The 25,410-nt window shown below is 40.4% G+C and overlaps 1 protein-coding gene across 11 annotated transcripts in view; it reads right to left on the bottom strand.

Moving 5' to 3' along the window:
- Celf1 (CUGBP Elav-like family member 1) overlaps window positions 1-25,410 on the bottom strand; it is a 70,644-nt gene that overhangs the window by 24,101 nt on the left and 21,133 nt on the right. For 6 of the 11 annotated variants that reach the window (XM_075961278.1, XM_075961279.1, XM_075961271.1 and 3 more), the window contains exon 2: window positions 9,370-9,521. The exons of 4 other annotated variants lie outside the window; for them this stretch is intronic. In XM_075961278.1, the coding sequence (XP_075817393.1) occupies window positions 9,370-9,440 (71 nt within the window). In that variant the 5' untranslated portion in view covers window positions 9,441-9,521. Of the gene's footprint in view, window positions 1-9,369; window positions 9,522-9,961; window positions 10,073-25,410 lie in introns of those variants that run through there. One more of the 11 variants, XM_075961268.1, reaches the window with a different exon arrangement.

The raw sequence follows: 25,410 nt of genomic DNA, 5'->3' as shown, positions 1-25,410 counted from the left end.
ATAGAATCAAGCTATCCTCTTTTTTGTTTTTCGAGACAGAGTTTCTTTGTGTAGTCCTACTAATCCTGGAACTCACTCTTTAGACCAGGCTGGCCTCAAACTCACAGAGATCTGCTTGCCTCTGACTTCCAAGTACTGGGATTAAAGCGTGAGCCATCACCGCCTGGCCAAGCTATCCTCTTAAAAAGTTATTTTGGAAACAAACAGGGAGAAGACTCAGAGGTAAAATGCAAGTACAAGGATAGAGTGTGGAATTTTAGCATCCATAGAAGCCTGGCATACCAACCCTGGGAACAGACAAGAGGCTCCTGCAGACTTGCCTGCCTAGCCAAGTCTAGCCTAACTGACAAGCTATAGGTTCAGTGAGAGACACCATCTCAAAATGAATGAATGAATGCAGTCAGGAATGGGAGAGCACACCTTTCATCCCAGCACTTGGGATCTACACAGCAAGCTCTTGGTCAGTCAAGGCTATTTTGTAAAGGTCTCAATAAATTAATTAAATTGGAAAATAAATCATGAAGTAGAGAGTGATATAAAAAATACCCGCTGGCCCTCACACTTCCATACATGGGTATGGGTATATATATACCACATACATGCTGAAAAACTGCTTTGGAATAAATTGTCTTATTTGCTTTCTTTTATGACGTCAATTTAAAACTGTGGATGGTGGAGGCTTGTATATACACCTGTATTCTGTCCAGCACTAGGAAAACTGAGGCAGTCATGAAAGCAAGGCTACAGAGAAAAATCAAGAGAGGACAGGACAAAAGAAAGTGCAAAGAAGACAAAGAATAATAACGAGTTTTTAGTTTTTTAACCTTACTGTCCCAAAAGAAATCAGGCTTTCATGATTAAAAAAAGCTACCATTAAGCAGTAAATGACAGGTGTCATTCCTACAACATGACCCTAAACACTTTATCAGCTTTAGTAGCGTTTTATTAAAATGTTGCTAATCTCTCATAATGTTTCTATTCCAGAGAAGAATAACAGAATGCCAATGGTATTCAGGATAGGTTTCAATAATAAGCTAATGGCTCTTTCTGCAGAGACAAAGGCTTATTCATTTATATTACATTAGAAGCTGCGACTCAATGGGCTTGTCCTAAGCATGGTTAATATACACAAATTACAACTTATCTAAAACCAGTAGAAACTCAGGATTCTAGACAAACCCCTTTCTGTCCAAATACTCTCCTCATTTTGGGGGGAAGGATATATACTGGGAGGACTGATTCTAATTACATGCTAGGCAAGTCCTCTGCTATTAGACTGTATGTCTTCTTGTTACTTTTAGCCAGTCTCACTAAGTAAGTTGCCCAGGATAGCCCTGCACTTACTCAGTACAACAGTGGTCATCAACCTGTGAGTCATGACCGCTGGTGGGAGGAGGTGTTAAACAACCCTTTCACAGGGGTTGCCCAAGACCATCGGAAAACACAAATATTTACATTACAATTCATAACAGTAGCAAAATTAGTTATGAAATAACCAAGAAAACAATTTTATGGCTGGGGTCACCACAACATGAGGAACTGTATTAAAAGGTCGCAGCATTAGGAGGATTGAGAACCACTGCTGTAGAGCATGGCTGGCCATCAACACTTTGACTCCCTAGTGCCTGAAACTATGTATGGGCCATAAAGGACCAGTTTCAAATTCTTCTCTATTTCTTCAAGTGTACCCCCCCATAAACCAATCTTTCCCTTTTGTATACCAACTAAGCACCCCAGGAACTGTCTAGGTCAGTGCTATGTGAGCCACAGCTTAGAGATCCACAGGGAACTTTCACACTTAATCTTTAAGAATTCCTTTTTCACAGAAATCGGATTAAGCCATTATAGATCTATTAAAATTGATAACAAATACAAAATAAGTTTATGCATATCTTTTAATTATTTATTTCCATGATGGGGTTTCTCTGCATAGCCCTGGCTGTCCTGAAACTTACTCTATAGACCAGGCTAGCCTCAAACTCAACAGATTCACCTACCTCTGCCTCCTGAGTGCTGGCATTAAAGGTGTGCATCACCACTGCCCGGCCGCATTTAATTTTTCAAAGATTTCTTTTTTTACTATAATTTACAATGGAGCGAAGGATAGGCAGTCCACCACTTTGAAAGGCACTATCTAGGTGCTTCAAACTTTCAGAGAGGATCTACAGCAATCATGAACTACAATCATTTACTGACTTATTCCTGCTTCCAATAAACACCGGGCACTTAACTTATATAGAGCAATACACTGTTAGACATGGTAGACATTGGTAAATAAAAGCATGGTATAACAAATAAAAAGTAACTGTACATGTCTGAAAATGCCAAAATAAAACCCATCATTTTATGCTAATTTGGAAACAAAAAATCTTTATTTTTATTTATTTTATTTATATAGATAAATTAAGATTTTTGTTCCATGTATGGATGCTCCAGGAAGGCAAAAGATATAGGTGCGAGGAACTTAACTTGGGTCCTCTGGAGAGCAGCAAACTCTCTTAACCTCTCTAGCCCTAACAAGAATTTTATTTTTCGCAGGGCGGTGGTGGTGCACGCCTTTAGTCCCAGCACTTGGGAGGCAGAGGCAGGCAGATCTCTGTGAGTTCGAGACCAGCCTGGTCTACAAGAGCTAGTTCCAGGACAGCCTCCAAAACCAGAGAAACCCTGTCTCGAAAAAGAAAAAAAAAGATTTTTTTTTAAAGACTGAAGAAAGAGACAGACAGATGAACAAACAAATGAATAAGCAAACAATGGTAAGAGAAAAAAAGCTAATGATACGGCTCGGTGGATAAAGGTCCTTGTTGCTAAGTCTGAAAGCTTGAGGCTGATCCTCAGAACCCATACAGAGGAGGAGAGAGCTACTCCCACAAGCTGTCCTCTAACTTACACAAGCATGGTATGTACAGGCCTTTATCCCAGCACTCAGTAGGGGAAAGCAAAAGCAGACCAATCTCTGTTAGGTTCTAGACCAGCCAGAGCTGCACAGTGAGATCCTGTCTCCAAAATACTAATTCATTTGATTAAGTATCTTTCCACCACCCTATGTTCAAGTCCCAGAATTCACATAGTAGGAGAGAACCAACTCACACCATACACTGCCTATACACATAGACGTGCAAAGAAATTTATTAAAAAATGTTAGCAGTGTGTGGTGTGGTGTGTGTATGTATGAGGGGGGGCACTCAGTGGGTAAAAGCACTTGATGTCCAGCCAGAGCATCCAAGTTCAATCCCTGGAGTTTACACTAAGAGAGCATCCATTCCAAACCAATTTCTGTAAGTTTTCCTTTGACCTTCACACAATACTAAATAAATAAATGTAAAAATAAAAGATTTAATTAAAAAAATTTTTTTCTTGGATATTTCCTTGGATCTCTTGGAAACAGTTAAAAAGGAAACTGACAGTTCAGCTAGAAAATTTAAAAACCAAAAGAAGCAATCACATCAATGAATAAATATTCAGAATAAGTAGATTCAAACATTCTCAACTGCCACTGAAGTGATGGGATGAGAAGTAGGCAGTCTTCCATTTTCCTTGCATGTATACTTTTAGTGTGAATGTTGTCCTTAAGTAGGCAATCACTGCATTAAAAAGCACCTGAGGACAAAGATTGAGTTCAGGGCTCTCCTAGCATTCCTAAGGCACTGAGTACAGTTCCCAGCACCACAAAACAGATAAAATAAACAGATAAGTAGAGAGGCAAGAAAAATAGATGATAATAAATAGATGAGTAGATAAGTAAATAAATAAACTTTCATTTCCCTAGAGATTAAATTAATATCTCCAGGGGGAGTACTCGTCTAGTCTGCTGAGAACCAAGGTTCAATCCCCAGAATGATAAAAAGGTGTGTGTGTGTGTGAAGAAGACTGAAGAAATGACCCAGGCCGGGCAGTGGTGGCGCACGCCTTTAATCCCAGCACTCGGGAGGCAGAGGCAGGCGGATCCCTGTGAGTTCGAGACCAGCCTGGTCTACAAGAGCTAGTTCCAGGACAGGCTCCAAAACCATAGAGAAACCCTGTCTCGAAAAACCAAAAAGAAGAAGAAGAAAGAAAGAAAAAAAAAGAAAGAAATGACCCAGTCACTAACTACAGTGCCTGCTGTGCAAGCATGGAGCCCTGAGTTCAGATCCTAATACCCATGTAAAAAGATGGACATGGATCACTTCTTTATGATGAAGCACTTCTGTGACCCCCAACCCTGGAGGACAGACAGATGGATTCCAAGGTTCACTAATCTTGTCAGTCTAGTTGAATGAACTTTAGATTCTGCAAGAGACTTTCTCTCCAAGAATAAGGTGAAGAGATAGAGGAAGACATCTTAACATCAACTCTGTCCTCCACATGCACGCACACAGGTAGATAACGCACACTCGCACCATCAATCACAACCATGCACGCACGCACGCACACACACACACTCGCGCGCACACACACAGCCCAACAATTTTCAAAAGATTTCATTATTCATTTTGTCACTCACCTGTCATTATTAGTTGATTTCACTTTGCGGATAACACAAACAGAAAAAATTTTCAGACTACAATCCATTTACCTTTTTAAGCAAGCATAAACCCACACTATATTCAAAATTTAACCATCATCCAGTCTCAACAAGTCCCCTAGATTATATAAATACAGTGCTATGGAAAAGGGGGAAGAGAAATACATGCAAATTTCAAGGACTTTATAAAAAGGAGTCCATATTCTGTCCCAGGTGTTTTTCTAAAGAGAACAAGACAGAAAATGTGTATGATATGTGGAAATAATTTTAACATGGATAGTGACTTGTCACTAGGTGCTAGAAAAAGCTATCAACAAAAGTTTCTAATCAACATCCTTTAACAGCATAACTAACAATATAATATTGTGAAGTAGTTGTCTTCCCGAAGGTTTGAGAAAATGTTAAGGTTTTATTTTGCAATTATCTCCTTCCAGATGCTCCTCTCAGAAAACAGCCACCCACACAAATCAAAACAACACCAACACCACCATTATATTGGTTCTATGGAAGACTGAGCAACAATCTGCCTTGGAGAATAATACTAAACAAGTGAAAATACTAGACAGTCAACAAATCATTTAGCAAATCTCCTGAACTCCTGATTCTTTTTCTGTAGCCTGAAGCTCCCAATTGCTGGGATTACAGATACATACTACCACTCTCTTGCTATTCTAAATCTTAAATTAAAAAATTATATTTTTCTCTTAAAAAATACGAGGCAGGACAGGTGGGGTAGCTGCTTGCCTTTAAAACCAGCACTCACAAGGCAAAGGCAGGCGCCTGTGAGTTCAGGGCCAGCCTGGTCTTCAGAACAAGTTCCAGGATAGCAGGACTATGTAAAGAAACCCTGTCTTAAAAAGAAAATTATTATTATTATTTAAAAAAGTAAAACAATGCCAGATGGTGGTTGCACTTACATTTAATCCCAGCACTGGGGAGACAGAAGCAGGTGGATCTCAGTGAGTTCAATGCCAGCCTGGTCTAGTTCCAGGACAGTCAGGACTGAAACCCTGAGGGGAGGGGGCACCAAATCAAACCAAATCAACAAACAAAACAAAAAACCTGGCAAGTCAGCTGAGAATGTGCACATATGTAGCCCCACATTACTGGGCAAGCAAAGGTAGGTGCATTTTGAGTTTGAAGTCAACCTGGGCTATATAGTCAGACAGTATCAAAAATAAAATGAGCCAGGCATGGTGGGTGGTACATGTCTTTAAAGCTAGCAGAGACAGGGGCAGGCAGATGTCTGAGTTCAAGGCTAGCCTCATCCACACCGTGAGTGCCAGGCAAACCAGGGCTACAGGGCTACAAAGTAGACCCAGAATACTCACTCACTCCTCTGTCTGTCTCTCTCTCTCTCTCTCTCTCTCTCTCTCTCTCTCTCTCTCTCTCTCTCTCTCTCTCTCTCTGTGTGTGTGTGTGTGTGTGTGTGTGTGTGAGAGTGAGTGAAGAAAAAGTAAATTGGGGTAGAGAGAGAACATGAAACCAGGGAAGAAAAACAGCCAGTCAAGGGTTCCAATGTAGACAATTTGGAAAACTGCTTTTCTGTACAGTAGAGTCCTGAGAAACAGAGAAGGTAGGAAAGTCGATTAATCAATGAGAGAGCTAGAGGTTTAGGCCAACCCTTGGAGAACACCACCTTTCTTTCCTTTTCTTTGGTTTTCTGAGACAGGGTTTCTTTTTAACTTTGGAGCCCGTCCTGGAACTAGCTCTTGTAGACCAGGCTGGCCTCAAACTCCAGAGGTCCGCCTGCCTCTGCCTCCAGTCTGCGCCACTACCACCTGGGTGACAATACCGTGTTCTGAAGTGTAAGCAAATGAAAAGAGCTAGAAGAAGACTTCACCATGACCAGAGAAGAACCCAGGACACTGAGCAGAACAGGAATTGAATCTGAGCTCCCTGGAGCATTCAGGGCTCCTCACCACTTCTGTGTTGTAAAATTTTTTGAATCACATTCCCAGACAAAATTATTTTAGTCACAAATCACTGACTTAACCTCTGGTTTAAAGTATTGCTTTAGTGAAGAATTCAAGAGGTGGCAAGCATATGCCAATTTCAAGAATTCTTTATCCTGGGGCTGGGAATGTAGATCAGAGGTAGAGTACTTCTCCAGTATATACAAAGTCCTGGGTTTTAGTTCCAACAACACCTGCATGAACTCCCACAAACACCACTCATGTGTCATCATAAGCTCCATTCCGTAGTAGTATATTATTCATATGAAAGTAGATCTAAGGACATGGAAATAAAAGCTACTCATTGATGTCTGATCTAGTACCTCCCCAATAACAAAAGAGTATTCAGTCCAATTATCTTCAGAAAGCAAGTTCTGGCCTATTTCAACTGAGTACCTTATCTGTACTATAGGGGCAACAAGTCAAAGCACTTAGCTTAGCTTTTTTTTTTTTAAACAAAGCTTTGGTGAAGATGGGTCACAAAAACAGATGCAAATGACTTTAGTTTAAAAAACAAAACACTAAAACAAACAAACAAACAAACTAGGGGGCTGGAGAGGTGGCTCAGAGGTTAAGAACACCTATTGTCTTCTGGAGGTCCTAAGTTCAGTTCCCAGCAACCATATGGTGGCTCACAACCATTAGAGCTGGTGCCCTCTTCTGGCATGTGTATACATAATAAATAAATCTTAAAAAAACCACTAACAATACACTCTGATTAATTCAAAATACCCGCATTAAACTTCAAACTTTTGCTTCAAACTTCAATATACATCAAAAACTAGACATCACACTTAAAATATAGTCTTGGACATTAACATAAAAACTAATTGGGATTTTTAAGTTCCAGGTGGTGTCATGCAATGGTGCTCTCCCAGAGTTTGTAGAATGGTGGACTGGTTCAACCTCTTCAAAGATAAGAAACCTGGGCTGAGGTTGGTAGTTCAGTTGGTGGAGTACTCGGAAACCCTGGGTCTGATTTCAGGGCTGTACAAACTGCAAACAAAGGCATCTGGCAATCATCACAAAGCTCAGAAGGCAAAGGAAGGAGGACCTTTGTTCAGCAGCCTTACCTACACAGAAAGTTAAGAGGCCAGTCTGGGATACACATGAGGCCCTATGGAAAGGAAAGGAAAAAGGAAAGAGGTTGAATGGAGGGAGTGTAGCTCAGAACACTTGTCTGCTCAGCAAGCTAATTTCTAGCACAAAGAGAAAAGGCCGAAGAACAGGGGGAAGGGAACTGAATATTCAACAGGCAGTAGCAAAGTGTGCGCGCGCGCACACACACACACACACACACACACACACACACACACACACACACACACACACACCCTTCTAGGATGCAAAGATAATGAGCCACAAACTCCCAATTTTAACTAGTAATTTTAATTGAGATATGGGTATGCTTGGTGTGCTGAATCTCAGTAGTCATACTTAACTGTCCTTTTAACTACTGCTAAAATAACATTTTGATAATAAAGAACTGTCATAAAAAAACATCCAAATTACTATTTGAAGAACAATAAAGAAGGCTTATAATCCATTTCAAAAGAGCAATATGGCTAACTTAGAGACTCTCAAAACTATCTCAGAAAGTACCTGGCTATTACTCCCATCTGTGGGGGTGTGAGCTGAACAGTGAGCCTAACTTCAAAGATCCACACTAGTATCTTTCACTGGGAATGTTCTCCCACTAACATTCTTGGCTTTCTACAAAGGTGCATTTACTTGATGTTCTAACTTGGTTAAAGTGATGAAACCAGGAAAATGGTTAAGGTAACTGAAATAATACAGAATTCAGATTTTGATGGAAATCAGGGGTTGGGAATGGGACCCTTCTCTAGAAAGTTCAGAACTCATGTTTCCTATAGCCCCAATTCAGGGCCAGGCTAACAATTTGGCTAGCTAACAAGATCTATTTCTGCACCCATAATTTATTTGAGCAAACTGCCAATAAAAATTGATCCAATTTTGTTTTACTATGGCTTTTTTTTTGGTGAGGATAACCTAGTATTACTGAAATTACATGCTGAACTATATTTTCAATTAGTGAGGAAGTAGGAGGAGAAAATTAAGGTTCAGAATTATAGGTCAATACACTATATAACACTATATATACAACACTAAGCAATACACCATATAACACTATATATACAACACTAAGCAATGACCATACAGAAGCTTCAGAGTATGGCAATTAAAAACTAGCAAGGCATGTTGGCACATGTGTACTAACCTAGTACCTCAGTAGCAGAAGCAGAACATCATGAGGTCAATCTGAGCTATATAGGGAGATCCTGTCTCAAAAAATAGAACAGGAGCTGAGGATGATACAGTGCTTGCCTAATATACTCAAAGCCCTGGGTTCTATGTCTGCCAAAACTGAGCCTCAAGGCTCATGCCTGCAATCCCAACACCCAGGAAGTTACAGTAAGCAGGAAGGTCAGGAGTTCAAGGTAATTCTTCGGCTACATAGGGAGTTCCAGACCAGGCTGGGTTACATGAAACCCTGTCTCAAAAAAAATAAAAATAAGTAAATAATCAAATAAAAATAAACAAAACAACAAATAACAAAATACTCGATTCCCAAAGGATTATTTAATATTGCATACCCAACCCAAGCAATAGCCACCTTGGAATCTGTTACATGAGTAAACACTATTGTTTAAAGAGATTAGAGCCAGCACACTTGAACTGATGTTGCTAATCAAGTGTACTTTCATGCAAAGAATTCAGTTACATCCGGGAGGCAATTAACAGTTATGAGAATTAGACTAAATAATTAAGAAAATTAAATATGGGTTTTCTAATTTATTCTTTCTTTTAAGGGACCGGTTTCACCAAATAATAGCAATAAAACAGCCCAGTTCCCTCTGTTTATGATAAAAATTAGACAACAAAAATACTTACACAGGACTGGAATTCAAAGAGCAATGATCCACCATCATTTCTGGAAGGAAATCCAACTTAAACGCAGCCATCACCTCACTCTCCCCTTCAGAAGCCAATGATAATAACTTGCTGCACTTGTCTGATCCACAAATACACACAGCTTTAGCTTCCTGGGCCCCACAAAAAACACAAAGTGGAAATGGAGCTCAGGGAAACCAGTAGTAAGTGCCACAGAAAGAGGCAGGTCTGGGGAAGGGGCAGGGAAAGGGAGTATTGGACTAAAATGGGGATGCGACCATGTGAAGGGAGGCTCAGCCCAGCACACAATGAAAGTGCTGATGCACCAGGCTTGTTTTGTGTGATTTTTCCCTGGCGAAGCAGTACTAAGTGCACTGTCAGATAAATAGTGTGTCGGATTCATGAAGATAGTGTAGCCAACAAAGCAGAAGAAGTACTCTTGTTTCACATCCTCCAAAGTCCTCCCTGTAAATCAGTATTCATGATCCCACAAAACTAAAATTACCCAAAGGAAAAAGCAAACAGGCAAAACAAAATGACAAACAACAACAGCAACAAAATAACCAACCAAGAAAAAAAAAAAACAACTCACCACACTTTATGTGGTCCAAATAGGTTTTTTAAAGAATTGGGTTGTTGGCCTTGGTTTTAAACTTAGTTTCCATGTGTCAAAGATAGCAATGAGCACAGTTCTTGAGTCCAAATTAACCCCATAACAGTCGCAAAAGGAACAGTAAGGCCAACAGAAGCAGACCAGAAACAAGCTGTTGTCAAACTGGCCATGTAAACCCTGTTTTTCACCAAACTACTTTTGAGGGAATAGCCCTGTTCTCTTAAATAGTGTTGAGGGTAAAGTGATAAATCAGTTGCTCATCGGACAAGTCTTTAAAAAAAGTCTGGTTCAGTATCACTTATTAGGGGGGGCACAGGCAAAATTTCTTTACTAATTCTCAATCTTAACTTGCCAGAAATGAAAATAGAAATATTCTGTCTCATTCTTTTATATAAATAAATCTATCTATCTATCTATCTATCTATCTATCTATCTATCTATCTATCTATCTATCTATCTATCTATCTATCTCATCCATCCTCTGTCTGTCTGTCTGTCAAGACAGGGTTTCTCTGTATAGCTAGCTAGCTAGCTAGCTAGCTAGCTAGCTAGCTACCTACCTACCCACCCACCTACCAGTTTTTCATGACAGGGTTTCTCTGCATAGCTCTTTTTTTTTTTTTTGGTTTTTTTCGAGACAGGGTTTCTCTGTGGCTTTGGAGATAGCTTTGAACCCTGTCCTGGAGCTCGCTCTGTTGGGGGGACCTCAAACTCAGAGATCCGTCTGCCTCTGCCTCCCGAGTGCTGGGATTAATGGTGTGCACCACCACTGCCTGGCTCTGTCTCATTCTTAATAGAATACTAGTAGATAAATTTTTTTTTTCAGTTTTCTTCTGATTTTTTTTTTTTAGATGGGGTCTCACTATATCACTCTGGGTATCTATCCTGGAACTCACCAGGTAGACTGAGCTAGTCTCAAACTCAGAGACCCACCTGTCTCTGCATACACCACTACTCCCAGCATTTTCCTAATGAAACAAACAAACAAACAAACAAAAAAAGGTGGTAATAATGAAAAAGAACTCCGTCTATTCAGGATACAAATTCAAAACAGAGGGGGAAAGAAATAGCAATGCAGGATTACTCTCTTCATTCTCTTACCCTCCTTCAGGCCTAGGGTGTAATAGTCCAGTGGAAAACTTAGCTAGCATGTGTAACAACATGGGTTCAATCCCTAGTTACAACAGGTGAAAACACTGCTGCTCAAACCAAGACTGACGAATGCATACATTTTTTATCATTAGGGCTGTCACTTCAAGTTCAGTTCAAGACACAGGAAACTTTGGGAAAATGTTATATTCAGCTTATAAAAGAAGTAAAAGGAAGTGGGACTGATGTTACATTCCTGTAATCCCAGCACTTGGAAAATAAAGGCAGAATGATCAGTACAAGGTGAGCCTCTGCTGCATAGCAAATTTCAAGGACAGCTAGGAATACAAAAGACCCGAGTGTCTCAAACAAACAGTCAAAAATAAACTGCTAAACCATAAAAGAAAGGATAGCTCGTGACAAGGTAACTTAAAATTTCCAGTCTGTTAACAACGGCTAATATCTACACCTGCTTTCTTAGGAAAGTGGGAGTTAAGTCTTCTCTTAAAGTCCACAGAGAACTACTCCACTTCTACAACTGTTAACAGAGAATAATTTTTCTATTTGTCAAAAACCTGGGATATGAAGGTCAACTTTGGAAATGGAAATAGCAGAACCACTCTTCCAATTCCATTAAAGAAGGAAGCACAAGTAAACATCTACTGAGAAAAGAATACAAATAATCCAGTCTAGTTCACCAGCCATGTCAGATTGGATAGGACTGCTTGAGTAAATGGCAGGCTGTCCAATTTCTTCTTATAACATTCCTCATGCTATAAAACTTATGTGGCCCAAGAAATAATTTTGCAAGTCAAAGATCAAATTAGACTTTTTAGTTTGAGAATTCATTTAAATAGGAATCAAGTTATAAGGAATCCCACTGGTTGTTGCTATATTCCTATAATTCATTAGAGACATACAAATTCTAATTATGTCTTTACATTAATTAGAATCATAGTATCTATTAAAGGTAGGAGTATTAAACATTAGGCACTGACCAATGTATGAAAAGATACATACTCCTTACAATACTTTCATTAAGCCACTGGCTAAGAAACACTGATTCCGGCCCCCCAAAATAGAACTCTTATTCAAAAGAATTCGGAGAACCCATTTAATGGCAGTTTTTATAAAGAAAACAGGGAGTGGAGGGCCTATAAGTCCTATACTTATATTAGAACCCACTTTTATGGGGCTAGAGAGATGGATCAGTGGTTAAGAGCACTGGCTGCTCTTCCAGGAGGGGGAATTCGTTTCCCAGCAACCACTTGGTGGCTCACAACTGTCTGTGACTCCAGTTCCAGAGAACCTGACATACAGACATATATGAAGGCAGAAACACCAATGCATATAAAACAAAAATAAATTATTAAAATTCATTTTGATATATAAAGTACTATTGCTTCAAAAACCTCTAATATGGAAATGTTATTCCATAGAGAAGTGTCTCTTTAGGCAGGTCGCAAGTGTTACCTAAGTAAATTAAATTCAGTGAATTTGTGGGAAAAGAAACCAGAGAAATAATTTATAATTTATTGTTTTAAAGGATTGTAACAATAAGTGATAATAGAAATGATATGAATGCAAAAATACAAAAATTAAAAACTAAACATCAGCTGTTCACAGAAAATTGCTCTTAATTTTAAAAATCTTTATTTAGATATGCATGCATTAGAGATAAGGAGATGGCAAAAATGGTTTAACTCGGGGTTTGCTGTAAGAGAAGGTTTTAACTTTTCCTCTGTTTGCATCCTGATTCTTTCACTCTGGATATCTTATTTCCTCTTCCTTCTGTTTATATAAGAGTTTGTTTTGGTCTTAAATATTTTCTACCTCTTCTTTTTTTTGGGGGGGTCCTTATTCTTTGAGAAAGATTTCTCTTTGTAGCCCTGGGTTTCCTTAAACCCAGGGATCCATCTGCTTTCCACCCCCCAAGTGGGAGTAAAGGTGCACACTGTTACGGTTTTTGTCTCTTTAAGAGACAAGCCACACCCACTCCCGATGACCCCTGCCCTTCCCCTCCCCCGCCATCTTAGACCCTCTAAGGTGAGCGCCTGTGTGCATGTGTGTGTCTCTCAGGCCCTTCTCTGACTCTTTCCTCTTCTCTTCTCCTCCCCCCCCTCCTCTAAGTAATAAATATTTAATTCTATTCTGTACGATGTGTCTGTCCATGTCCCTTCTACCCACTGCTGGGAAACAGTACTGGGCAGTCCTGCCTGGATCTTGCAACCACTCTGGGAACTGGCAGCCATCTCTGTCTGGGACTGGCTGCTCCCAGAGCCTGCTGCCTGCCTACTGCCACCAGGGACCCACCAACATTTTTAAAAAATCGTAAAACACACAACCATGCTAGCTTTCCACTTTTTTTCTCTTAAAGTTAACAATGACCTAGCTGGGTGGTGGTGGCAGCAGCACATGCCTTTAATCCCAACAGAGGCAGAGGCAGAGGCAGGTGGATCTCTGTGAGTTCCAGGCTAGCTACCTACAGATGGAGGAGTTCTAGACAGCCAGGACTACACAGAAAAACCCTGTTTTGAAAAACAGAAAGGGGGGGGGGAGTACCATAGTAAACAAGAACAATACAGGTAAGGAAAACAAGACACTACAAAACAGCACACTCTGCATTTAAAGTATGCAAATGAATACATTTAGCATGAAAATGTAAAACTGGATTAGTAGAGAATTATAGTAAAAAAGCATGGCTGAGCAAAAATCGCCTAGGAGGCAAGTCCAAATGGCCATCTTTTACTTATTTATTAAATTTTTTTCATTTTATTTTATGTGAATTTTGCCTACATGTATTGTGTGCCCCCACATGCACGCTTGGTGTCCATAAAGGTCAGAGGGGACATTGGATCCCTGGAACTAGAGTTATGGATGGTTGTGAACCACCATGTAGGTGCTGGGTATTGAACCCAGGTCCTCTGTAAAGCAACAAAGTAATCTTAGCGGCTGAACTATCTCTCCAGCTCCCCAAATAGCCATCCTGACAGCCACAAATAGGGAGTACAATGATAAGTAAACATATTTTAGGTTTGCTCTAATAATCTGTTTTTGAAAGAGCAAAAACATGAAGTTTGGTTATGTGAGAATAGAAGAGATTATGAACTGACTCTGCAGTCTAAAAAAAGCCCCACCAACTTACATCATTAAAATTAAAGCTATATAAGGAAAACTGAAAGTGAAAGTATTTACAAAATAGCCACAGGTCAGACTACTAAGTGAACTGTATATGCCTGCCTCTCCACTAACTGCTGATCGTTAGATGACAAGAGAGATTCCGAAAAGTAACCAGCCAGAAGAGCTTAAACTTTTAACTTAAAAAATTTAAACTAGGGGGCTGGAGAGATGGCTCAGAGGTTAAGAACATTGCCTGCTCTTCCAAAGGTCCTGAGTTCAATTCCCAGCAACCACATGGTGGCTCATAACCATCTGTAGAGGGGTCTGGTGCCCTCTTCTGGCCTGTAGACATACACACAGACAGAATATTATATATATAATAAATAAATATAAAAAATTTAAACTAGAAAGAATTTCCATTTTAAAACTGGAGTGCTTCTGTACCTGGAAAAAGGGCCTAGTGGCTTAAGAGTACTTGGGCAACGCTCTTCCAAAACACTGCTGATTGGTTCCCAGCATCCCTGTCTGGCAGGGGACTCAATGCCCTCTTCTGATCTCAGTACTTATATGCACATATTCACACACATCATCATTTTTTGAGTACTTTTAAAATAATAGAACACCGAACCCAGTACCTTACATATTTAAAAAATGCTGACCTGAGTTGTCAATTACCTCAGTGACATCATATATTATTTTATTATTATTATTATTATTATTATTATTATTATTATTATTATTATTTTGCAAAATCGTGAGACTTTAGACCAAAAGTCTTTAAGTTTACAACAAAAGTCAGTTCTGAAGAGGAGTTGTGTGTTAAGTGAAAAAGAAAAACATTTTAAAAATTGCTTTAAATCTAAAAAGAAAGCAAATTTGGGATGTATAAGCTAATCTGCATGTAAATTCTCTATATAATATACTGAGAAAATATGACAAGGCAGAAGTAAGACTAACCAGAATTTATTTGTCTTTAATCATTTCTCTCCTTTTTGCTCAGGGCCAAGTACAAAGACTAACAGAAAGATCCTATTCTGAGATTAAATCTCTTGGATGGGCATTCTCTCTCTTTGTCTCCCCTCCCTCCTTCCCTCCCTTCCTGACTGCTCCAGAACTTGCTCTGTAGACCAGGCTAGCCTCTAACTTACAGAGATCCGCTGCACATCGCGATCAAAGGATGTGCCACCATGCCTGGCTCAAAGCTCATTTTAAACATCAGCTGAAAGTTGGAGAATTAAAGTACTAAGTGGCTGAAAAGATATGTCACCAAATCGCACAACAAATAACGAAACAAGACTTGAAAGTTGAATTTCAGTACATTTAGGTAATCAGAACAGTCACCAGAATAATCATTTTTGTTGTTTTCTTTTTGTGCTCATGACAGCATCTTCGGCATTCAGGACTGGCCTAAAAACTATGCCTGTGAGAATGACCTTGAACTTCTGACCTTCCTGCCCTCATCTCCCCAGTATCAGGATTACAAGTGTGCACAACCATGTTTAGTTTATGAAGTGATTGGGATAGAAACAACAGCTTCACATATTCTAAGTCCTCTGTCAACTGAGTTACATCTCCAGCCATCCCACCTTGTATGGGACAGGAGGCTACAGAAAAGCTAAAGGATATAAGTCTCTGCAATTAATACCACGTTATTAATGTGGAGAGGACACTATCATTTCCCCCAAAGCAATTTTCCTGAATAGGTAGGTGTCAGGCATAAACCTTCTAAAGTTCCTGACTTTGTAAATGCATCTTGGTGGCGCTAGGGTGGTGATGAACCACTAAAACCAAAATAATCAGAAGGTGGGGAAATAACTGCAAAAAAGAGGAACCACAAAACCAATTTGCCTTATTTTTAAGCGTTATTGAATAATCTTCCAAGTGGAGTCTGGTTTTCTAACAGCCCCAATTCCTACAAGATCCCATTGATAACCCCTTCCAGTTGGACTTTTGTCACCTATAGTCAGGGCACTGCTCAAAGTCATCAAGGACAATGTCTACCTGAAAAATCTAAGAATTTTGAAAGATCAAGCTAGACCTAGAACTATGAGACCTACCTTCTCTGAAAACTGGCTCTGCTTTGTTTTACTTTGCTTAATGTTATGTGGTTGAGTGTTCTTATATGTGTGTACACGCCATGAGGATGCTTGGTTCTGAAGGAAGCCAAGAGGGTGTCAGAGCTTCTGCAAAAGCAACAGGTGCTCTTAATCACTCTTCTTAACTAGCATAAAATTTATATATGTATATCCTGCCTGTAGGCCAGAAGAGGGCCCAGATCTCATTATAGGAGGTTGTGAGCCACCATGTGGTTGCTGGGAATTGAACTCAGGACCTCTGGAAGAGCAGTCAGTCAGTGCTCTTAACCGCTGAGCCATCTCTCCAGCCTCCACTAAGTATTTCTTTAAAAACAAAATTGAAATAGGGTTAATATATTATTCAGGCTGACCTCTAACTTACAATCCTCCTGCCTCAGCCTCCTAAATAGCTAAGATTAACAGTATGCTCTAAGTATCATATCAACTTAGTTTCCAATATTGGCAATAAAGTAATGAAATTTATGAAATGAATCACTGGCAATAAAGTAATGATGTTTCCAATAATTATAAAAGCAAAACTCGTTCATACGAAAAGCAGCAGCAACAACAACAAAAACTTGTAAACAAGGCATGAGGGAACACAACTTTAATCCCAGCACTTCGGAAGCAGAGGCAAGCAGATCCGTGAGTTCTAGACTAGCCTTAGTTAGCTATACAGTGAGTTCCAGAACAGTCAAGCGTTATGTAGAGAAACCCTGTCTCGAACAAAAGAAAACAACAACAATAACAAAAAACTTGTAAAAGGCATTTATTTGAACCTGCCTATAAGCATCAAAACCTAGGACCTGGTGGCTCACACCTTTAATTCTAGCACTTGGTAGAAATATTGACTTAAATTCAAGAGCAGCTTGAGCTACAAAGTGAGAAAGACTCAAAAAAACAAAACATTATTCAAAGGGATCTGGGAATTTAGTTCAGTGGTAAAACACAGGTTCAGCAAAAGCAAAGCCTGAGTCCCCTAGTACCAGAGAGAAAAAGTTACTAACAAGAAAGGAACTTCCATTAACTAAATTCACAGCACTTCATTCGATCTTATACAGCATCATCATTTAGGGTAGAACATCTCTAAGAATTCAGGTGTTATGGAAGATTATCTGCATGTTTTGTTTTGAAATGTAACCACAATAAAGGAGGTCCCAACTTTTATTGAGTTGATGAGTCTAGAGAGGACTAAGGAGTAGCAGTTACCCTGAAGAGTAGGGACCAAGTTAAATTCCCATTGCTAATGATGTTACATGGGATGTAAAGAATACGTAAGGGCCAGGGGTCATCGTTCCCCAAACTGAGAGAAACCACTTTAGAACACTACTAACCATGTAACTTACTCTACTGTCTCATACAGTATCCCTGATTAACTTTAGAACACTACTAACCATGTAACTTACTCTACTATCTCATAAAGTATCCCTGATTAACTCTGAACTCACTATGCAGCCTAGGATGACCTCCAAATCTTGCCTCAGCTTCCCAAATGCGTCAAATACAGGCATCATGCCTGGCTCGTATATGACTAGTTTTTAACAGGCATCACTTCTTCCACATTATACTAGGTATGAGACTTCTCAGACCACATGCTAGTCAGGAAATCTCTAGGACACCAAGAGCAAAAGGAAAGCCTGGCTTGTTAAGGCCCAAATATGAAAGTGTGAGGGACTTATAACAGGACCCAAGACCAAGCGCAATCAAAACACCCCACCAATTTTTAGCTGGAAGAAAGATAATAGAAAAGTCTTGCAAAAAACACTCTCCGTTTCTGTTCCCTGTGGGTATCTACCTGTACACACATGTGCAAACAGACAGGCAATGGTATGTCCAAACACACACACACACACAAATACTTCAGAGAAAAATTCCTTCCTGGGCCAGTAAAATGGCTAACTGGGTAAAAGCACTACTCATGTAAGCCTAACAATCTGAGTTTTATCCCTACAACTCATTAAGAAAAGTCAGTGAGACAGATGGCCAAGACTGGAAAATTACTGCGGACAACTGTTCCCACAGAGTTGTGTGTTGACAAGCCTGGAGTTCAAATGACAATGCCTCAACAAGATGGACAGTGAGAAATGACCCCAAGAGCTGTTCTCTGACTTCACCATACAACTCCATTTGGCACTGAGGAACACTAAGTGAAAAAGGGAAGCAAATGTTCTTTTTCTATGATTTTCCTGTCTCCATGAGCAGCATTCTCAGTACTGGGCAAAGGAAAATGGTGGCTGCAGCAACTTGCATACAGTGGCTAAACTGAGGTATATCTCCTTCTGGGGAGAATGAGGCAATATATTTTTCTATCATTCTAGTTTGAACTCAGTGTTCCACAGTATGGAAGAAGGGAAGGCTCTAGAGAGGGTTCCTCTAAAAACAAAGGACTCTACCATCTGACTTCTCCATAACACCCTGCATCAGTCACTCAAATCTGGCGTGTTCTAAGGCTTCCAAGTCCTCTTTAATTTCACTGTCTTGCCAGAAAGCCAAACCTAGTGAGTCACTACTGCTCTTCTCTCCAATGCATTTTTATTTCCGCCCACTTGTGAAGCTCATCAGGACTACACCATATGTTAGTATCATGTAGGCAGACTATGAATTTTTTTTCAAAACAGTCACAGTTGTTTTTAAAACTACCATATAATCCTAATTGCTGATGACAATATTTCAGAATTATTATCATGCGCCCTCTCAGAAATGGCTTTATAATAATTTTTCAATATGGTTAGAGAATTTCTTCTTTTGCATGCATGCATTCATTCATTCATTCGGCAGGATAATGCTATGCAGATAAGGCATATGAGATTCTCCTGCCTCAGCCTTCCAAAGAGGCTGGAATTATGTGCTAAACTGTGTTGGCTTCACAATTCTTTTTCTCAAATGCAATTTCTTCAGATTTGCAATTCTTCAAATGCAACTTAAGAACCAATCTGGGTGAGTTAGCACTCAATTTCAAGACCGTCTAAGGCTATAAAGAACCTGTCAGAAACAACAGCAACAAAAGGGGGTTGGGGGAGGAGGTAACTCTGCTTTCATTTATCAGCGAGCAGGTCACTTCTAAGACAACAATCTAAGAACACACTCCAAGTATCTCTTTCTACATTATTTTTTGAAAAGTGAGTCCAATTATCTATGTGAGTTTGTGGTCAACCTGGTCTACAGAGAAAGTTTCAGGACTACAAGAGCTACACAGAAAAAACCTGTCTTGACTGAGGGGAGCAAAAAAAAAGTACTGGGGTGCTGAAATGGCTCAGCAGTTAAGACCACTCACTGGCTTCTCTTCAAGAGAACCCAAGTTCAATTCCCAGCACTCACATGGCAACTCATGATTGTCTGTAACTCCAGTTCTAACACCCTCACGCAAACATCTATAGCAGCCAAAACATCAATGCACATAAAATAAAAATAAAAAATTTCCCCCCCCACAAAAGTGGGTTCTGTTGTGTGTTTACTTGAGACTGGGTTATGCTACTCTGTCCAGACTGGCCTGAACTTGACACTCCTGACTGACTTCTTAACTCAGGATCTTCTTGCCTCAGCCTCCCAAGTGGTGAAATCAGTCATGAACTACCACACCTGGCTATTTGTTTTTTGTTTTTTTTTTTTTTAAATCATCATCTCCTGAGACAGGGTCCTGGCTGTCATGGAACTCATTTTTTTTTAAGATTTATTTATTTATTTTGTTTATAGTGTTCTGTCTGCATGTATGCCTGCAGGCCAGAAGAGGGCACCAGATTTCATTACAGATGGTTGTGAGCCACCATGTGGTTGCTGGGAATTGAACTCAGGACCTCTGGAAAAATAATCAGTGCTCTTAACCTCTGAGCCATCTCTCCAGCCCTGGAACTCACTCTTGTAGACCAGGCAGGCATCTAACTCAGGGATCAGCATGCTCTGCCTCCAGAGAGCTGGGATTAAAGATGTGTGCCACCACCACCCGGTTTAAAATACCTGATTCTTATTTACCTGTCTAAAATCATTCTTTGTGGTAACTGTTTATCATATCCTGGGTATTTTTGTTATTCTCCATGGCAATTACATGATCATACACAAATTCCTGTAGTATCACTTCTTTTGAACAGATCCCTCTGTTATCCTGATAAAATTCAGTTTTGAATCAGGCAAAAGTTGCTAGTCCTTCCATTCCATGACCTTTCATCATGAATGCATCTGCAAGAGATGTATATAGTGCAGGGGGAAACTAAAGAAGGGGCTGGAGATACAGCTCAATTAGCACAGCACCAAACTACCATGCACAAAGCCCTGTCACTCCATAAACTCAACATGGTGACACATACTTATGACCCCATCACAAGAGAGACAGAATTAGAGGTAGGATCAAGTGCTGAAGGCCATCTTTGACTATATAATGAAAAGAACCCCACTACATATGTATTGCAAATCTATGGTGCATCCTACCCCAGTGGTATAATCAAGGCTCTTTATTTTCCAGTTTGGGGGCTAACCAGGTAACTTTGTGAACACTAGTTTTTTTTTTTTTAAAAAATGTTTATTATTACTGAAAGGAGAAGCTACATGCCATGCACGAGTTTGGAAGTAGATGACAACTTTGGAGTTGGTTCTCTCCACTTTTACATGGGTTCCAGGAGGGATCAAACTCACTAGCCAGGCTTTTGTTACAAAATGTCTTTACTCACTGAACTATTTATCTCACCAGCCTCTTCTCTTTTTGAATATACTCACATATTCCAGCTTGCCTTTTACTCGCTATATATTATACCATGACCATGCACGCACTTCTTACTCTTCTATCCCTAGCTCCTAAGTGCTGGAAGTATGGTCATTTGGCAAATGCTAAGCTTATGGGGTGCTAAGCAACTCCCGGGTTTCTTTTCTTTTCTTTTTTTTTGGTTTTTCGAGACAGGGTTTCTCTGTGGCTTTGGAGCCTGTCCTGGAACTAGCTCTGTAGACCAGGCTGGTCTCGAACTCACAGAGATCCGCCTGCCTCTGCCTCCCGAGTGCTGGGATTAAAGGCGTGCGCCACCACCGCCCGGCCACTCCCGGGTTTCTTGAATGCTGGCTAAACAAACACTCTACCGACAGAGCTACATCCGTAAGTCCCCAGTAGTTTTGTGAAACTGTTAAACATTTTTGTTGGTGTTTGTTGAGACAAGGTTTCTCTGTGTAGCCTTGATTGTACTGGAACTCATTCTGTAGACTAGCCTGGCCTTGAACTCAGGGGCTCCCTGTCTCTGCCTCCCAAGTGCTGGGATTAAAGGCATTTGTCACCAAGGCCTGGCTTATTAAACATCTTTTTGTATTTTCTCATGTGAAAATGGTTACAGCTAGGGGGTGGTATACAGCTTTCCCAGCACTCAAGAGGCAGAGACAGGTGGATCTCGGCGAATTTGAGACCAGGTTGGTCTACAGAGCATGTTCCGAGACAACCAAGGCTACACAGAGAAATCCTGTCTTGCAAACAAACCAACAAAAAAACGGAAAGGGGGGGGGGAGGCAGGCTACTACAGAAAGACAATTATTACATGTACTTACTCATAGGTGGTTTTTAAACATAAAGCAAAGAAAACCAACCTAGAAACCACAATTCCAGAGAACTTTGACAACAATGAGGACACTAACAGAGACCTACATAGATCTAATCTACATGGGAAGTAGAAAAAGACAAGATCTCCTGAGTAAATTGGGAGCATGGGGACCTTGGGGGAGGGCTGAAGTGGGGAGGGGAGAGAGACAGGGAGGGAGCAGAGAAAAATGTAGTGCTCAATAAAAATCACTTAAAAAACGCACAACATGTAAAGAACTCAAATAAGCATTTGCTACTGTTATTGTGGATGCTAAATTTGGTGTCTATGGAACATTAAGTTTCAGAAAGCTTTAATCTTTAGCAAGATGGTTATATCTCTTCAAAATGGTTACCTGAATAGAAAAAGGATACAAATAAGCAAATGTACCTCTATTTGTAAGAGATATGATTTTATACTTAAAAGACCCTAACTAAAGACTCCACTAGAAAACTCTTGGATCTGCTGTACACTTAGCAAAGTAAACAGGATACAAAACTCAACATTAAAAAAAAAAAAAACCCACAGTGTGAGGGTGTAGAGATGGCTCAACAGTCATGCCCTGGCTGCTCTGCCAGAGGACCTGGGTTTAATTCCCAGCACCCACATGGTGGCCCACAACTATCTATGTAATTCTAGTTAAGGGTATAACACCTTCTTCTGGCCTCTCCAGGCATTACATGCATGCAATGGTACAGGCATACATGCAGCCAAAACATTCAAACATATAAAATTAAAAATAAAATATCAGGTTCAAGTATTGAGACATGAGAGAGAGGTAAGAAGGCAATGTTCAACTAATAGAACAGCCTCCAACTGGGCCTGTTAGCATCTAGGTATACAGTGTTTCTCATTATTTGATCACAGGTCCTAAGTACATTTCTTTTATTTTTTTTTTTTAAGCTGCGTGGTTGGTGGCATGTGCTTTAACCGTAGCACTCGAGAGGCAGACATAACACAACAACACCAATCTATGTGAGTTTGAGGCCACCCTAGTTCCAGGACAGCCAGGAATACAGAAAGAAACCCTGTCCTGAATGCCCCCATTAGTGAATAGTAAAACTTTTTATTTCATGAGTGTTTTGTCTCCAAGTAAATGTGTGCACCACGTGTATGCCCATGAAGGTCAGAAAAGGGCATTAGATCCTCTGGTTGTGAGCTGCTACTGGGTGCTGGGAAATGAACCAGGTCCTCTGGGAAAGCAGCCAGTTCTCTTAATCACAGAGCCACTTCACTAGCCCAATTTCTCTTCTTCCTTGAAATTTATTTTTTAAAGATTTATTATGTATGCAGTGTTCTGTCTACATGTATGCCTGCAGTCCAGAAGAGGGCACCAGATCTTATAACAAATGGCTGTGAGCCACACAAGTGGTTGCTGGAAATTGAACTCAGGACCTCTGAAAGAACGGGCAGTGCTCTTAACCGCTAAGCCATCTCTCCAGCTCCCTTTGAAATTTATTCTTCCCCCTCTCATCATCATATCAAAATAAATTTGTGGAAGCTTTCAAAGTGGATACACATAAATAAGGCCTGGAACTGGGCATGGTGGCACATGTGTTTAATCCCAGCACAGGAGGCAGAGGTAGGAAGATCTCTTAAATTCAAGTCCAGCCTGGTATACAGAGTGAGTTCCAGGCCAGCCAGTACTACAGAGAAATCTTATTTTGAAAAAGCAAAATAATAACAGTAGTAATGAGAGTGGAAATTTATAAAACTCTTATTGTTTTGTTTTTCGAGACAGGGTTTCTCTGTCCTGGAACTAGCTCTATAGACCAGGCTGTTGCGCCACCACCGCCCAACATAAAATTATTAAAATACCAAAAACAGGTTGGGTGGTGGTGGCGCACACCTTTAACCCCAGCACTTAGGAGGCAGAGGCAGGTGGATTTGTGAGTTCGAGGCCAGCCTGGTCTACAAGAGCTAGTAGTTCCAGGACAGCTAGGGCTGTTGTTACAGAGAAACCCTGTCTCGAAAAACCCAAAAAGACCAAAAACAAAGAGAAAACTATAACATAAACATGCTTCCATAATATCAGCTGCTAAAGCTGAGCTGTAAAAACCAAGCATTGCGAGTTGGGGGCCAGACTGGTCTACATAGTAAATTCAAGGACAGCCAGGGTGACACAAGACCCTGTCTCAAACAACACAAACAACAAAGACAGCCCCCCTACATAGTAGTTCGTGGCATAATTGAGAAAACAATACAACAGGAAAATTTGATGGGCACTAAAAATGGCAAAGGGGGCAATTAAGCAAACACACTGCTACAGTCAGTATTTTAGAATGTCATGCGGAATACAGGACCCATAGAAGTTGCCCCAGTAAAGCTGTTTTTCCAGCATTTAAAGTCTTCATCTCCGAAGGAGCCAGTTATAACCACGTACAGCAAACTTTCTTGTTCCCCTCAGCTGACAAGTTCTGCCCCCAGCTCTACAGACTGTGACTCACAAGGATGAGGTGGGGGAAGAAAGTAAAAGGAATCAGTAAAACAACTTCACTTTAGATAAGATGATCAAGATTGAAATCGCCAATTAAGTTAAATAATTCATTAAAACAACAGAACAAGCCAACAAAGTCTTTAAAACTGTATCAACATTAGTAGCTTGGAAAATTGCCTGAAAGCTACAGATCATGTCCCCCTTTCCCTAAATAGGTGTGATATCACAAGGCCTTACAAGGCCTGTTAGGAAAAACTTTGCAAAGCACTGTGAATCCAGAACAGCAGAGGCAGCTGCAAAACCAGAAATAACCAGGCATTCTCCACAGCTCTTCTCAGCAAAAGGCCAAATAAGAGTCCTACTGTGCCACTCTCAAAGAGAGGAACACACACTCTTCAGAGAGCTGGTTTTTCAGCCTTATATTCCATTTACATCAGAAAGTATGTTCAGTCCCACCTTTAAGACTGGTCTCTGTGATCTGTCTAAGGCACTTCTTCAGTGAGCCATGTTTCCAAGGTAATGTAGACTTCCTGACGCTAAACTCACCAGCCTGGCACCTGCTCTTCAAGAGGTTGTTTGCAAACTACAGCTCTGTCCTCCCCGCAGGCCCACATTCCTCAGTTCTCTACTGACAAATCTACACAAACCAAACAAAAAAAAGACAAACAAGTCAGTCACCTTTTACTTAAAAGCCTTAGTCTTCCACAAAAAGCGTACACAGACAGATAGACGCAGGTTAAGAACACAAACCAAGCCCTGGCTGAATCCTGAGCAGGTCTGAGGCAATGCGGATTGCACAGGATAACTGCACTGCCTAGCTAGTGGGCTGCTCCTGCTGTTGCTGTACAAATATAGAAAGCTGCAAAGTGGAGCAGCAGCTTCCGCAGAGCGGCCTCTGCTCTGCACTCAAGAGGGAGGAGCAGGGAACTGAGCAGCTCTACCCATACATGGTTGCTGAAAGGAGGACATTACTGAAAGGGTAATTACCTCTCACACAGGCATTCTGTTCACACACCAGATAAAAACAAAATTAAAAAAAAAAAGAGGCAGAATCAGAGCTGGGTAGTGGTGGGGGTGCACTGCAGTGGCATTTCATTTGTATTTTAATAAATAAAGCAGCCAGCCACCGGCTCTTACCGCGACCTCAGTCCGAAAATGGTG

This window comes from Microtus pennsylvanicus, chromosome 2 (assembly GCF_037038515.1).
Source record: "Microtus pennsylvanicus isolate mMicPen1 chromosome 2, mMicPen1.hap1, whole genome shotgun sequence".
Taxonomy (NCBI): domain Eukaryota; kingdom Metazoa; phylum Chordata; class Mammalia; order Rodentia; family Cricetidae; genus Microtus; species Microtus pennsylvanicus.
Note: the sequence above shows the minus strand (reverse complement) of the source record. Positions and strands in the feature narration are given on the sequence as shown.